Source organism: Xiphophorus couchianus, chromosome 18 (genome assembly GCF_001444195.1).
Source record: "Xiphophorus couchianus chromosome 18, X_couchianus-1.0, whole genome shotgun sequence".
Lineage (NCBI taxonomy): Eukaryota > Metazoa > Chordata > Actinopteri > Cyprinodontiformes > Poeciliidae > Xiphophorus > Xiphophorus couchianus.
This window is the reverse complement of record NC_040245.1, coordinates 3,352,050-3,368,640: the sequence shown is the minus strand read 5'-3', so window position 1 is coordinate 3,368,640 and position 16,591 is coordinate 3,352,050. Positions and strand designations below refer to the sequence as shown.

Sequence of the window (16,591 nt, the reverse complement as noted above, 5' to 3'; positions counted from 1 at the left end):
CAGTGATGTCACGCCTCCGGGGAGTTTATTCACTTAAATTTTTAGTTTGTTAATTTCAAGTTTATTCTCTTCAATTTCTAACATTTATCTGTCAAACAGGTATAAGGGAAAAATAAACCTGCACCAACAGCGCCCACCAGTGTTTGAAATCTGCTACTGCACCCAGACACAAAGAAAAATAACTGGAAACTATAAACAGATACTGGAAATCAGGAGATATTCAAACTACTGAAAAAAGCTTTTTTTGTTCTTTCATTAAGGATAATGTAAGCATTAAATCACATTTAATGTTGTTTAAAATTGTCCATAAAACCTCAAAAATATACAAATATACTTCTGATTTGTCTTAAAACGTCAAACAACTTAACTGTATTTCTGTTACAATAAATATTTTAGATATGGAAAACTGAAACTGACATAAAGAAAAATAAAAGCAGAAATACATAAATCGATAGCCTTAAAAGGCACCAGTAGCCTGCTATTTTAGGGACGCTGTAACCTGATACAACCATACAGTCCGATGCATTCAGATGGGTAGTAACTAGTTATATTTATGCAGTTACCTTTACTTGAGTAACTTTTTCTTTTACTGTTAATTTGCTTAATCCCATACTAAATATTTAGTTTGAAGATTTAGCTTGAAAACTAAACATTTAGGTCACAAGCTAAACATTTATAGCTGCAAGCAGAAATATTTTACTTACAAATATCTAGTTAGTAAACTAAATATTTAGCTTACAAATTAAATATTTTTAGTTTACAATATAAATATATGTAGCTTACAAACTAAATATTTACATAGCAAGCTAAATATTTAGCTTCAAACCACATATTTGATTAAACTAAATTGTTTGTAAGCTACAAAATTAGTTAGGTTGCTAGCCATTTGCTGAAACCCATCCTAAATATTTAGTTTGGAGCTAAGAATTTAGCTTGCAAACTAAATATTGCAGGCTAAATTTGTACACTTAGCCTGCCATAAGAACAAAATATTGGGGGTTTATTTTTTTTATATTTTCACCATGTTTTTCATTCATTTAAATGGCAGTTTCAAACAAAATATGTTGCAGTGAAAATATTTAGTTTGAAAAGTAATTTTTTTTTAGGTCAAAACTAAATATTTACTTGGCAATTTATGTTGTTTTTTTTGTTGATACTCATCTTAAATATTTAGTTTCCAACTAAGAATTTAATTTGAAAACAAAACATTTGCTGAAACTAAATGTTCAGTTTACAAACTAAACAAGTAGTTTGAAGCTAAATATGTAGCTCACTAATTAAATATTTAGTTTGTAAGCTAAATATCTTGTGGCTAAACTGCCATTGGTTGAATTCTGTCCTAAAGATTTAGTTTGGAGCTCAAGGTTTAGCCTACAACTAAATATTCCCTCCATCCATCTATTTTCTAACATCCTGGTCCCTAATGGGGTTGGGAGGTGCTGGTGTCTCTCCAGCGAACATTTCGGTGGAGAGGCGGGGTCACCCTGGACAGGTCGCCAGTCTGTCGCAGGGCAACAACTAAATATTATTGAAGCAAATTAAATATACAAAAGAATAAAAAACAATGATGGTGAAAATATGAGTTTGAAAAAAAAAAACATTCTTGAGTCAGACTAAATAATCCAAATTGTTGCTGTTGATTTTTGACTAATGGTACAATTGGCACTCCATACGTATTATCTACATTAGCTTTTTTTCTAGCTGAAATCACACGTCGCAGGTAAAAATGAAAACACAGAAAATGGTTTAAGAACTTTTATTGAAAATGATTTATTGATCACAGGCAGCTGCTGCAGATAATTATTAATATTCCCAGATATTTTATGAGATTATACCTGAGATTATTTGCTGTTTCAATCACTTTACAACAAAGATGTCGAACCAGAGTTCAAAGTAGTCCTGAAACTAAAGACCATTGCTTTGCATGCTTAATTTAATTTATTTAACTGCTGTGAAGTTGTAAAAAGAAAAAGAAAATGCACTCAGATCCTGAAAGTGAGTTTAAAAATCTCAGAACAGGACAATTGCAGCAGATTAGTAAATAAAAAGGCTAATTTTCACGTTGATAGAGTCAAAAATAGTCAGATTTTAGTCCCTGAGTTGAAAAAACTCCCACTGATGGTGAAGCTTAAAATGCTAAAGAACTATAATCTAAAATCCAAGTAAGAGCATTTATGTATTGTAATAAAAAAAAAAAAAACAATGTTCTGTAACTAAAATCAATAAAAGCTGCAAAATGTTTTAAAAAGAGACACAGGAGAAAATGTTTGGCCTTAATGCTTCACAAACTTCAATGTGTTTCAAGTAACAGACCAACTAAAAGTATCACATAACTGTGAAATGGAACGAAAATAAAAGTCTAATGAAAGTAAAAATCTTAAAACAGAAACTTGTTAAAGCCATCATTTGAATATGGATATTGCACTGCAAAAACACAAACTCTTCTGTGTTTTTGGTCGATTCTAGTGCTAATATCTTAGTGCACTTGAAATAAGACAAAACTAACTTTACAGCTAAATATAGGAGCCTGTTTTAAGAAATTAATTCCTGAACATCGATGAAAAATTACCAGTTCTATTGGTAGATTAGTTCACTAATAAGACATTTTTCCCACTAAACTAGACCAAAAATACTTGGTGAGATTTTGTGTTTTTGCAGTGTACTGCTGTAATTTGTAGCATAAATAGCCAAAGTATTTAAAGTTTTGAGGTATTTTTGATTTACTACAAACTACCTTACAAATAACTTTTCAGCAATATATTGAAGCGTATTTTAGGTTAATAATTCCTTAATATTAATGAAAAAAATACTAATTACACTGGGAAATATTAAGAAGTTATTGACTTAAAATAAGTTTAGAAAAATTGCTGAAAAGTTACTTAGTTTTGTCTTAGTTGAAGTGAACTCAAAAGTACTGGTTAGGATTTTGTGCTTTTGCAGTGTCTTCGACTTAGTGGTGGTGAGAAAAATGCACGCCACACGTTTCAGATTTTTCTGAGTAAACACCTTTTTTTCTTTCCCTTTCACACTTATGCGCTTGAAATCCCAGTGAAGTTTGTGTAAAACCTCCACAACATGTGGGGGGAAAAAGTAATTCAAGGAGTAAAAATAGTTCTGTGCTTCCAGCTCACCAGAACCAGCGTTCGCCCGGGTCCAAAGCCCAGGAGAACCTGAGTGCTGCGCATGTGCAAACGAGTTCTGGTGTGAGGAGATCAGCAGACGTGTTTGAGGTTTGCAACGTGTCTGATGGGGGCGCTGTAGGCCGAGTTCCAGTCCCGCTCGAAGACGGTCTTCAGCTGGGATTGGACGGTCGGGTCCGGCGAGTCCGTCTGGTTCACGACCAGCGCCGACCCAGCAGTGTTCAGGAAGTAATCCCCCGACCAGTTAGACGTCCCTGAGGACAAAAACACACATATGTATGAATATATTTCAATCCATTTAACTTTCTTTCCCACTTTAAGAAACTGAAATCTCTCTGGGTGTTTAAAAATAAAATCTGTTGGGGTTTTTTTATACCAAATTCGATTTCCCATTTTAAATGTGACTTATTATCCTTGAACAGGCTCAGGCAGATTTATGGTCTACACAAAACATGTTCATCACATTTCCTTTGCCCACAATCATTCATAGTTAATGAGATTTTAGCTGTTTTAGGGCGTCCTGCCACTTTAAATCTAAGTAAGCTGCTGCTGGCCACACCACCGAAACTCAACGTTTACACTCGTACGAGAAAATGCTTGGAATTATGCAACCTTTGTACGTCTTTGAAAAGCACAAGTCGAGCCTCCTGCACACCCAATAAGAATACAGAAAGGGGCTTCTGAATGGTAAGTCGACAACAAAACACTTGTCTTTTCCAGCAGCCATTGTACAGTAAACAAAAACCAGCTGAGAAGATGTGCCGAAGCTCAGCTTGGGTTGCTAGGTAACATGCTGGAGTTCCACTGGGGTTGCTAAGCAATAGGCAGTGCCTGCTGATATGTGACATTATTATAATTATGACTTTATTCTGGTAATCAGAGTCGGGTAGTAACTACTTTCATTTACTCAGTTACATTTACTATATTTTCAGTAACGTTTTGAGAAAAATGTACTTTTAGGAGTATTTTTACTACGCTGTACTTTGAATAATTATATTGTGAAGTATCTCTACTCTTCCTTGAGTAAAATTTTTGGGTTTTCTACCCACAAAACATGTTTTAACCCAGATATTCACCAGACTCATACACACACTGCAGTTTTTATTAAAGTTTCATAAGTTTTTTTATTGAAAGAAATGGATTTAGAAAATTTTTATTTAGCCTGATTTTATTTTTTGTTACTTAGATGAATTTTTGTCTTTAAAATACCAAAATTCCCACTTAACTTTATATTTTGGTCCATCTGATGATGTAATTTTAAATATTAAATGATTGATAATTTGATCAGTTACTCAGTACATTTTACCAAATACCTTTTTACTCTTAGTTGAGTAATTTCTTGGATGGCTACTTTTTACCTTTACTTGAGAAAAACTATGTTGAAGTAGAGTTACTCTTACTTGAGTACAGTTTTTGGTTACTCTGCCTTCCTCTGATGGTAATACTATGATTTTATTCTCATAACTAAAACAATAACAATCGTAGCCTGGTGCTAAAACTACGTCATAGAGTTGATCTTCAAAGTCCAACTATAATGAAGCTGTAAAACAAGATGGCTGCCCTGACATCACTCTGAACTACGGAAACACAAGGAGTGAATTGGTGAAAAAAAATTCCATATTTTCCAATAATTAAATCATCAGAACCAAAGATTGAATCAATGGATGTACCACAGGTCTTACCGATATACGCCACTTTGTCGGTCACCATGTACTTGTTGTGGTTCACTCTTGCGTAGGGAATCGCTTTGTGCCTCGGGTCGGCGGGAACCGTAAACAGCCTCTGAAAAACCGACACCGAACACCCCAGCTTCGTTACCGTAGCAACCGGCCCAGCATACCGCGGCTGTGTTTTTCAGGAGGAGGCGCCACTCACCACCTGGACGTCCAGCTTGTTCCTGTAGTCGTGAACCGAAGCCAGAGACTTCAGGAAGGGCAGCATGACGGGCGGAGAGTGAGGCCAGCAGCTGATCAGCAGGCGAACTTTGACCTTCCTCTCGTACGCAGACCGCCTCAGCTGCGTGTCGATGTCGGCCCAGTACCTGCACACAGCGCAAAAAATCCAACCTAATATGGAGGCGACTATTTTGTGAAATTACAGTTAACAAGGGAGAGGGAATGATTTTACTATTATCAACTGTAATGAGTTTTAAAAACTAGATGCACAAGTTTGCATTTATTCATAAGCTCAAAATTACAACAAAGTATTAGCTAACAAAAAACTTTAATACCAGAATAAAGACATGATATTACAGAATAAAGTCCTAAAACGAAGAGAATAATAATAATAATAATAAAAATAATATTTCCAGAATAAAATTAGAATTTTAACAGAACTAACTCGCAATATTACAAGAATAAAATCTTTATATTTCCAGAATTTTGTCGGAATATTAACAGAATAAAGTTGAACTGTGATAAAATGAGGGAAATTGAGCCTCTTATTTAGTTATACTTTAGTATCAGTTTCATAAATAATTAAATACTAAATCTGTTCACATATCATTAGATTATTATCAGCATCAGTCTCTGTTTTCTGCTGATAATCTGACTAAATTATGGCTAATTTTAGCCTTTGAATTTGATCGATTGACTTGAAAACTGAAGACATGGTGGATCCAAAGTTATCAAAATTAAATTTATTTTATTTCTTATTTTTTTCAGTATTTTCATCTTTTTCATTTCTTCTTGGCTACCGCTTGGCTACCATGATGCTACCGCTGGCATTGCTAAAATCCACTCAGCTTTACCTTTTCGGGTGCGTATACTCCGTAGTGGGCAGGTAGTTCATGACAGCGATGTAGATGAACTCCTCTGCGTCATCAATCACGCTGAGAAGTGACTGAAGATCCGGAGTCCTGCCGGCGGCGCAGAAGGACGGAGGAGAGCTCTGAACGGGAGAGGAGACTTAGCAAAACAGGAAACAGGAAGCAGGAGTCTGGTGTTACTGGAATAAAAGCTGATCCTCACAGAGAGGTAAACGCTGGACGGCGTGCTGTTCAGCGGCAGCTGGAGCGGCGTGTCCTTGTTGTACAGCGTGGAAAAGGTGGATGGCCACGGCGACGGGATGGACTCGCTCCCTCCAACCAACCAATAAGCTTCAAAGATCTTCTCCAGGTCTGAGGCCAGGCAGCTGCAGTTGTAGACGACGGCCCCCAGCTCCTTCACCTGGACAACCGTGGAGCCAAAATGTTTCACAGGAGAATCTGAGGCTGCGTTCACACCAGCCCTGTTTAATCCACTTTAATCCAACTCCAGTCCGTTTGTCTAGAAAGTCCGGTTCGGTTGTGGAGGTCTGAATCGAACCAAAGAGTGAACTCTGGTTCACCTACAAACCCCGGTCTTGGTTCGGTTGAAGTGAACTCTGGTTCGGTTCAAATGCATGTGTGAACGCCAAGCGGACCATAGACCACTCCAAAAGCAGAAAGTAGGCTTTGGCTTAGGGCATTCTGGGTAAATACAACCAAAACAAACATGCTAGGCTAGCGCTAGCGTTAGAAATGACTTGATGACTTGAATACCATTTTTGTTTACATTTCAAGAAGAAGGCAGATGGGCTCGGCGTCTTCAGAGGTTTTCTGTGTCTTATCCTTCAGTGATTCTTGGTGCAGCGCCCCCCCTAGGCGAGGAGGGAACAGGTTTTTCAGCTGGTTTGGTTGGTTTGACTCGGTGCAGTGTGAAAGAGCACAACAGCAACTGAAAATGTGACAAATGTTTCTACTTTAAACCCCAATCGAGCCGAGTCTACTGGACTATCAGGTGGGAAAACAAGTGGGAGTCTCGGTTCTGTATCTCCTTCCTTCATTTTTGACATAAATGGATTTGATTCAGGGGTATTCCAATCACAAAACATGACATTTATATAATTTCTTTGAGTTTTATAACAGTAGTGGACATTGTTGTGTAGCAGCTGGTGGAGCTTAAAAAGTTTAGGAGATTCTGATAGATCAGAACGCTACACAAGGGTTGCTGACTTACCAACCAGAAACTAGAGGTGTGAGATGTTGCATATTTTAGTATCAATCCAATACCAAGTAAACACAGGGCCAGTATCGCCAATATCAATATCGATACTTACTTTTTAAGTATGATACATCATCAAACTTTAGACCTTTACGTATTTCTGTGGGTTTTCCTTTGAATTATTTTGCTAAAGTCTAGGACAGAATCTAAGTAAAGTTTATAGGTGTCTATAAAATGCTTTAATAACGTATCAGCATAATAAATAGAAATATTAGAAAAACTAAACAAATTTATGTGAATTATTTTCTAAATAAAAGCTATTTATCATCTGAGAGCAAATCAAAGCAAAATAGTTTTTACAGGATACTTAAACTACAATACAACAATAAAATAAAATTTCAAGAAACGTAAGTATAAGTCTTACCACGCTAACATTGATCTGATATTGATACAGACTTGGTATCAATATTATTGATATTTTGTATCGATCCACCCACCTCTACTACTTGCTGCATTCTTGTTGGTTGTGCAGAAGGCTCTACTAATGCTTTTTACGAAGATGTACAGTTGTATAATTGCACATCAGATTGCAGCCATTTTCACTCTAAAACAGCTTAAGATAGTTTTATAACTGAGCACACTGAAATCTCATTATCTAAGAATGATTTAGTGGAAAAATGTAATAAACATGTTTTGTATAGGCCATAGGCCTACCCTGAGCATTTCAAGCAGTTTAGCTGTACCTGTGTCAGGGACCTCCAGTCCATGTTGGCGCTGCCGATGTAAATGTGCTTCCTGTCTACGAGCCAGAACTTGGTGTGAAGAACCCCGGTGGTGAGCGCCCTCATGTTGACCGTCCTGACGTCGGCTCCTGAAACACACCTGGGCTTTAGCAGGCGCTCTTTGTTAATAATCAGATTATAGCCAATTATTCATAAGATGCACAAATAGATGTGAAGTTCAGAGGAGCCTATGAACATGATCAGTTATGAACTGATTTTTATGTGAAGAAAAACTGCAAAGTGATAGCAAAAAAGTTTTCCTATTAGTGGCTTCTTTGATGTTGAAAAATTGGAAATATTCGAAAGAAAATGCAGCATGAGAATCTGAAATACATGGGAGAAATGCTAGCGCCATTTGTTTCGCTTGGTGCTGATTGGCTGAACGCACGAGAGAGGAAATGAGGGAAAACGTGGCGCTTAGCGGTAGCGCTAAGACGGTTTCCACTGAGTGTATTAATGCGTATCAAGGTATATTAGGTGTTTTAACTATTAAAATAGGCAGCTTTAATAATTTTCAGAGAAAATTTTAAATATTCACAAGTTTTAGGTATTTCTGTATACTGAGAGATCACTTCTGAATGAATATATGATTTATAAATGTAAAAACGTATAAAGGCATACTTTTATAAATCACAAAAAGGGCTTAATTGTTTAATTAGTGGTTGGACTTGATAAAAATTTTAATGAAGTTAACTGCAAGATTTATAATGAATTAATCCTGACTTAATAAAGCTATATACCAACCAAATTTAGGTTATTCTAGCATCTTTATGAGCTTTTCTACAGACTTATCTGGAATTCCTCTGAGATGGTTTTTAGAAAAATATTCAGAAAAGATTTTGCTGCTTTGATTTTGATATTGTTTTCTGTATAACAAAGTGACAGTATAATTAGCTTGTGCTCTTTTTTTTCTAGAATTCAACTTTCTCAAAGGGAAAGAGGCAAAAACATTGCACTTCAATTAAAAACCAAACATTAACTATGAGGGTTTTGCAGTTGCTGATGTGAAGGTAAACGAATCACCTGAATCGTTGAGCAGTTTGAGGTCAGCTTGTGGTTTTCCCTCCTGCGAATCGACCGCAATCCGAACTTGAAGCTTCCCGGAGAGTTCAGCCAGCCTCTTCAAAACTTCCTCCCCCTGCGCAAACAGAAACCGCCATTACACACTACACTGCAAAAACCATAAAATCTTACCAAGTACTTCTGGTTTAATTTCTAGTGTGTCCTAGTTCACTTGACAAAACCAACTTTAAAATAACTTCAGCGAGAAACAGGGGCTTATTTTAAGTTAATATTTCCTTAATATTGATGAAACGGTTCTAGTTCCATCTGTAGAATGATCCACTGTGCCGTTACCTAGCAACCCCAGCCAAGCCCAACCCGTTACTTAGCAACCCAGTTCTAGCTCCACTGGCAGATTATTTCACTTATAATATGGGAAAAATGTTTTGTTATATTCCATTAAGGAATTATTAATTTAAAACAAACTCCGATATCATGGAAAGAAACATTTTGAATGTTTTTTATTCACTATTCAATAAATATTACATCAATTAACATAAGTGCTGACCTCATACCGACTCATTTTAGACGGTCATAAGTTCTGTGGGAGAACATTTCGTTATCAGATAATATCTTTTTTCACCACAATTTTCTCTTTTAATTATAGGAAAATATTTAATATTTTTACATTAAATGTAATTTTTTCCCCACCGTTCTTATGGTTTTTTGCAGCTGAACGTTTTTTTTTGTTTTGGTCTTTTTCTTGCTATGCTAGCTTAGCAGAGTGATGAATTTGTCTGGTAGCCAATCAGAGAATGAGCATCAAAAATAAGATTTAAATAAATTATTTTAACTTGTATTTTACTATTAAAAAATACGTAATAGCAAACAAAAAATTATGAGGAAAATTTAAAGATTAAAAAATGTATCAGATTTAATTCTCTTTACTTTTCCATCCAACTTTCTGAGGGGCCACAGCGCCCCCTGGCGGCCTCCACTTTGAAAAACACTGTACTATTTATACTAGGAACTATAAAATACTGTGTAATATTTTGTGTTTTTGCAGTGTAAAGGACCTTGGGTTGGCTCTGACCTGAGAGGCTGACGGTTCGTGAGTGCTGGTGTCCTCGTTAGTGAGTGTCCAATAGAAGGAGGCGATGTCGACGCTGCTGCGCGCCTCGCTCATCAGGCGGACCCACGCCTGGAAGATGGAGGGGTTGCTGGTGCTGGAGTTGAACTCCATCCCTTCAGGGATGCTCTCCACCAGAACGATCCTGACCGGGGAGAAGAACAGGAAGTGTCAGGAGACATCCCAGAAATTACAAACCGTCACAGTCGGGTTCCATAGAAACTCCAAGTAAAGTACCTTCAACATGGGAAACTTTACATTTTTTCTAGCAAATTTAATCAGAGAATATTTACATTTTTTTGTATTGGAAATATGTAAAATTAATCTCAAAATGTTTGATTTTATTTGGTGGAAATTTACTCATTTTTCTTCCCTTTTATTTCTAATATTATGTAGAAAACCAGAAGCTTTTTTTTAAGTGTTCATACTTACTAACGTTTTCCATTTTTGTCAAGTTAAAACCTGAAACTTCAATGTTTTTTATTTGTATTTTAAAATACAGACAATGTAAATGTCGGCCTGATTTGATATTCTACTTAAAATCTTAGCTCCGCTAACACTAAAGCGCTACAACAAAATAGTAGCAGGAGGAGGCTAATGCTAACGTGCTAATGTCAGACAGGTCGACTCCCACCACACGTCAAAGATGTTAAACTTCATTCACAAAGCAGCCAATTAAATTCCTTTAGCAGAAGCTGAGTGGGCTAAACGTTTTCAAAGGTAGCAAAAGTGCTAAAACACAGGGCTGGACAAGATGGCTAAAAAACATATCATGGCGTAAGCTTTTTATATCGTTATTGATAATCATTGATTAGTTTTTTGTTTTAAATATCTAAAGTCAGTGGTGGAAATTAAAATTTTTCTCCACCAGCCTGATTTTTTCTTTTGATTACAAACCCCACCTGTACAAGCAAATTATATAAAATATGCAATTTATTCTTAACTCTATGAAAACCGATTTACTGATAATAGGTTTACCATACATATGTACAAATACAGACTAATTTAACATAAAGCATGGACACCTTAACAGAGGTGTAAAGCAAAAAGTTCACTTGAAGTAATTACTAACAGCAAACTTTAACTTCACAAACTTAAAATTTCTGCAATCATTTCCAATGTTGAACGTTTCCACATTTAGGCTACAACTCCCCCAGATAGTATTAAGTTGTGTGTAGTAATTTTTTAACATTTTTTAAATTATATTAATAGCTGTTTTCTAACTGTTCTATTTGTTTTCCCTTACTTATTACGTTTTCTATTGAAATTCACAATTCTTATTTTTACTAAAAACATCTCAGAACGTGTTCATTATTAATTCCACGGCCGTCATTATTCCTGTTATCCCAGTGTTTTTCAGTCTGCCTGCTAGCTTAGCGTTAGCTTTTCTCACTCACTCACAGCTGCCCTCCTGCCTCTTCGTGAACATGTTCACTCCTTACCGGGCAGCAGCAGCTAATCTGAACTCTTCCTCAATCTGTCCCTCGTCACGTCTCTCCCATCCTCCTCCTCCTCCAAGGACAATAAATCCCCTGAATCACTAATTCTCCCTCCTTCTCTGCTCCTCAATCTGCTCCAGTGGTCAAAAATTGTGTGATAAACTTATCGGTTAGTTTGACAAGTTTTTCTGAATGGGTTTATGCGCTTTTTAGCTTTTGTTATTGTAGTTTTTCTGACCCGCCCGGTCTCGTATCCGCTCACTTTGCTTGGACTCCGGCTAACTGAAATAACGCTATTTATAAACTTAGAAGGGAGAGGGACTGAGGGATTTCATTGGATAAGCCCAATGTCCTTCAATAAAATCAACCAATGGGCTGTCGCCGTCGATAAAGATTATATTTCAAGTACTTTTTTTGTTAAATTATGACAGCCTAGGGCCGCCCCATATAGAGTATGTGCATTAGTCTGTAATGTCTCCCATACGGTCAGTCCCCCCCTGGACAGAAGCTCAAACTGAATGGAGCTTTTTTTTCTCTTCTGTTCAAATGGTCAACCCGCCACAGTGGTCGGTGCGTTGGTCCAATTTACACGCCACTTCATACTTTTACCCGGTTCTGGATCAGAGTTCGTTAAATATCCTATATATTGAATATGAAATATTCTATCAGATGCATTATCTATTGAGATTTATATCAATAGATATACATATATATGCAAACATATATATTTTTTTATTGAGTTATTTTTCAATAACTCAATATTGGAAAATTTTGAGTTAATTTTTCACCGCTAAGTGCAAAATTAGCTGCGCTATTAGCACATTACCGCTAATGTTAGGGTCTTTGCTTACTTGCAGGGGTCCGAGCAGGACTCCACCGTCTCCTGAAGGCGGCTGCTGATGGAGGCAGGATGGTGGAACGTTGAACCTGCCGACTTCACTGACCCCGCCGACCTCAGGCTCAGGATGTTGTAGAGCGCCATGGCAGCCAGAAGCACACAGGCCATGGCGGCCAGAGCGATCTGACACCTGGCGAACTGACGGAGAAACGGCTGCAGTTGTTCATTTATTTATTCTGTCCTGAATCACAGCAACAGACTGAAACCGAGGAGAAACTCACCAGCTGCGCTCTGCGGGAGAACTCCTGCCTCCGTCTCTCCGGATCCACCATCTGCACACAAATTCACTCAATTACACTCAACTCTGTAGGGATTTTCATATGAAGCTGGGTCTGGAAACTACAATCAACAATACGGGTTAGATGATACTTTAGCTTTGTGAGAAGTGAAACCAGTTATGTGACTGAAACTGGAATAATACCTTCCGGTCGCTTTACATTTTCATAATTTATCAAATCAATAACTTCCTGTTTTTGCATAATGATCTCATGACTATCAATGAAACCTGAAATACACTTGAAAAAAACAAGAACTAAGAGGTTTAGAATGCTTTAATACGCAGAATTATTAGCATATTAAAACATTTTAAATAATTTACTGTTACAGACCAAGACTGTAATCAGTAACAGCTCATGTGTAATATGTTTTAATAAGTGTTGAAGTTAATAAAATAATTAGGTTTTTCAGTAATATTTTAATTTATTGAATGTGTGTCTCTTGTAAGTTGCTAATGCCTGAAGAACATGGTTACCGGGTTATAGGTGATGTCCGACTTCATGTTTATGTTTCTGTCCGATTTTTCTCTAAAAATCTGAGAAAACATAAAGAAAATAAAAATATTTCACATTTTTCAGTCAAAGAGCAAAAAACCAAAGAGAGTGAGAACAAAACAGAAGCTGTTCTATTCTTTCCAAACTCAACAAACGGAAATTTCCAAACAGAAAGACAATCAACAGACACACAGCTTTTTTTGTTTATAGATTTCCAGGCACAAAGTGTTATTTTTTAACACAATCAAGTAATCATGTTACCCGCAGTTGTTGTAAAAATGCTACATAGAAAACATGACTTAAAAGAAATTTGACTTCCTGATTTAACGCCTTGAAATTGGGCCTCTGTCTCTTTAAGGAGCTCCTGCTCTTTCTGAAACTCCACCTTCAGGACGTTATCAGTGTAGCGCTCCTGTGTGAAAGCTGCAGAAGTTACATTTTGTAAAATAAACAAACATATTTTTGAAAACTGTCACTATGTTATGACAGTATTGTATGTATAATCTGTGAAAACATTTTAACTCGTCTGTCTTCCCTCAGTTCGGACTAGTTCTGACCAATCTGAGCAGGGAGGCGGGTCTTAGCGCTGTCAGTCACCTTCTGTGCTAGCTAGCATAGCTTGTTGTGAACGCTAAAGCTAGTTAGCATAGCCACAGATGGCAGCAGATAAACGGCTTTTCTGTAAGTTGTTCCTTCACCATTAGCACATTTAGCAGTGAGTACATGAGGATGATTGACGGTGTTAAGAGCCTCCTCCTGCCTCTGAGCTGCTGCTGGCTAGTCTGAAGGATTTCTCAAACATGCATTAAAGACTCAAATTAACACCTCAGGTTTGTTTTTTATGATGAAATAACATTCTAATATTATGGGAAGCTTTAAAAAAAGTCAATTTTACTTAATACTGCTCCTTTTAAGGAACTGGGGAAGTTCAGATGCTGACAGCAGGAATGTGGCGCTGTAAAATCCCTGAGGCGGCAGTCACGAGAGTTTGTGCCGCAAGAGAAACATGTGAGGCATCTCTGCAGCTGGAACAGGGACCGCTGCAATCAGATCAAACTGTTCTTTGACTTCAAAAATCAAACATCCCACGATCCTCAGGTTATAAAAAAAAAACATATTATGATCCAGCTACTACTTCTGCTAAAATCTAATATTCTACTTCTACTCTGTGAACATGTTGGTAAGAGGAATCTGTTCTCACTTTCCCTGCCATCTCCTTTAATGAGTTTAACTAAACGACTGATGTGATGGAAATGTTTTATAGTTCTGAAAATGCACTAAAAAAACCCACAATTTTACCAAGTCATTTTGGTCTAATATGTTATAACACTTGAAATGAGACAAAATTAACTTACAAATAACTTTTCAGTAAGATATAAAAGCTTGTTTAAACGATTCCTTAATGTTGATGAAAAAGTGCTGCTTCCACAAGACATTTTTTCCCATAAGTGAAATAATCTGCCAGTGGAATCAGAATTTGGTTGCTAGGAGATGGGCCGGGGTTGCTAGGTAACGGTACAGTTACAGTTGGTTATGAAATAAGTGGAATAATCTACCAGTGGAAATAGTACTTTATATTTTAAATCAATGCTAAGGAATTATTTACTTTAAACAGGCTCATATTTCTTGCTGAAAGGTCATTTGTAAGTTAGTTTTGTGTTATTTTAATGTACTAAGACATTTGCACCAGAAACTAAACCAAAAATACTTGGTAAGACTTTGTGTTTTTGCAGTGTGTAACTTTACCTTGTTACTGGTAACATTAACCTTAGCTCCTCTCTGTGAAAGCAAATTTCTGAACCTGTTGAGCATAGTTTAATCCTTCAGTCCTGTGACTGCTTTTGCCAATTAATTCAATTTAAAAAATACTTTATTCATTCCAAAGTCATAACTCATCTGACCTTCTTCAAAGAGTTGCAGTAGGTAGTGATGATGAAGGCAGTGAGAATTTCCAGTAGCAGCCAGAATGTTGCCGTATGAATGTCTCATGACTGTCATCACATGCTAACAGCTCCATTTCCAAGCAGAAGAAATTATATTTTACAGTAATAAGTCCTGAATGACATCATCAACTGTTGACAAGAACTGCTAATCACGTCGATTGCTTTATAATCTTTGTCTGGTTAGAAATCAGAAAGACGTTGGAGTTGGGGATAGGATCTTAAACAACATCGCTGGAGGAAATGGTTTGATATTCCTCCAATTGTCTCTGCATCTAGAAATCTTTCTTTTTAACTCCTGATGGGTTTGGGGTCAAAGTTCAGGTATTAAATTAGCTTTTGAGTTGATAATCAGTTACGTATGATAATAGCGTAAAGCTACAGAAAAGTAGCAAACATCCAGTCTGACCCAACCAAGAGGTAATAACTGAATAAAGCGGAACATTTATGCCAACAATCTTTTTCATTTCAGTGTTAAAAAGAAATAAACGGGGGAAACAAAACATAAAACCGAAGGCAACACCAATTTAAAGGAAATTCCCAGCACATTGTTTACAAATTGGAACTAGGAAATCCCAACTTCCGAGTACTAAACGCACCGTTAAACTTTCATAAACCGATAGTGAATATGAATGAAATAAAATAAAAATCTGCCCCATTTATAGCTAAAATAACTCACATGTTGTTTACATTGAACTGAGGAACGACAATAAAAAACAAATAAACTATGACTTGAGTTTTTCTGACTCATCTTGTGATAAACGGTTGCGAATTAACTCAAACACGCGTTTGGCAGTAAGCGAGTTCACGTCAGCTCCGCAGAAATAATATAGTTCACCGTATAACTATAAAATAACTTCTCTAAAGTGAGGAAAACAACTTACATTGTTTACGTGAGATGAGAGGAACCAAAGTCGCTGACAGAGCAAAGCCATAAAAAAACTAACTTTCAGTTAAAACTAATAGAAAAACTCCCAACTCACCTGTTAACATGGGTTAAAAATCCTTCGATAACTGCGTCTAGGTATTCTCTTTAAACACAGTAATGGTTAAATACGCGTTTAACTGGCAACACATTGAGAAAACAGATGTTAAGCGCTATTATCTGTCACAGTTTAGTGGTAGCTTCATACCGAACCAACAACAGCGAGCTGGGCAGGTGGTCATGTGATCCGGCGAAACAGCCAATCAGAACTGAGACTGCACCGTGACGTCATCCACGAATTCCACAATTGACAATATCACTTTTCACCACACGAGGCCGCTGTTTTACACTACACATAGTGAAACGTGGGGTGGAAATATGTATCTATTTACATGAAATAAAACGAAATTAAATGAAATATTTATATATTCTGAACATAATAGTCCTTAATTTATTTTATTCATAGGGAGAGGTATTTTTAAAAACATTTTCCAGCAGTGGAAAATATATTTACTTTGTGATAATCAAGAAATTAACATGTCTGACTTTGGATATTCCACAATGACTCTAATAACTGGCTAAAAATAATAGAAACACACAAGAG

At 36.6% G+C, this 16,591-nt stretch overlaps 1 protein-coding gene across 3 annotated transcripts; it reads right to left on the bottom strand.

Moving 5' to 3' along the window:
• Positions 1-1,741: 1,741 nt before the first annotated feature.
• On the bottom strand, positions 1,742-16,230 carry pld3 (phospholipase D family member 3). Of its 3 annotated transcripts, XM_027999500.1 has the most exons (13): positions 16,046-16,230; positions 15,814-15,923; positions 13,104-13,163; positions 12,574-12,624; positions 12,306-12,505; positions 9,980-10,160; positions 8,908-9,022; positions 7,846-7,973; positions 6,110-6,307; positions 5,890-6,029; positions 5,016-5,181; positions 4,823-4,922; positions 1,742-3,394 (listed from the first exon to the last, which is right to left on the bottom strand). In XM_027999500.1, exons 3-13 carry the CDS (start codon positions 13,128-13,130, stop codon positions 3,213-3,215), a joined length of 1,488 nt encoding a protein of 495 aa, XP_027855301.1. In that variant the 5' UTR covers positions 13,131-13,163; positions 15,814-15,923; positions 16,046-16,230; the 3' UTR covers positions 1,742-3,212. The 3 variants fall into 3 exon arrangements, with proteins under 3 accessions (XP_027855301.1, XP_027855300.1, XP_027855302.1); XM_027999499.1 differs by lacking the exon at positions 15,814-15,923; XM_027999501.1 differs by lacking the exon at positions 15,814-15,923 and having other exon boundaries at positions 12,306-12,490.
• Positions 16,231-16,591: the final 361 nt, after the last annotated feature.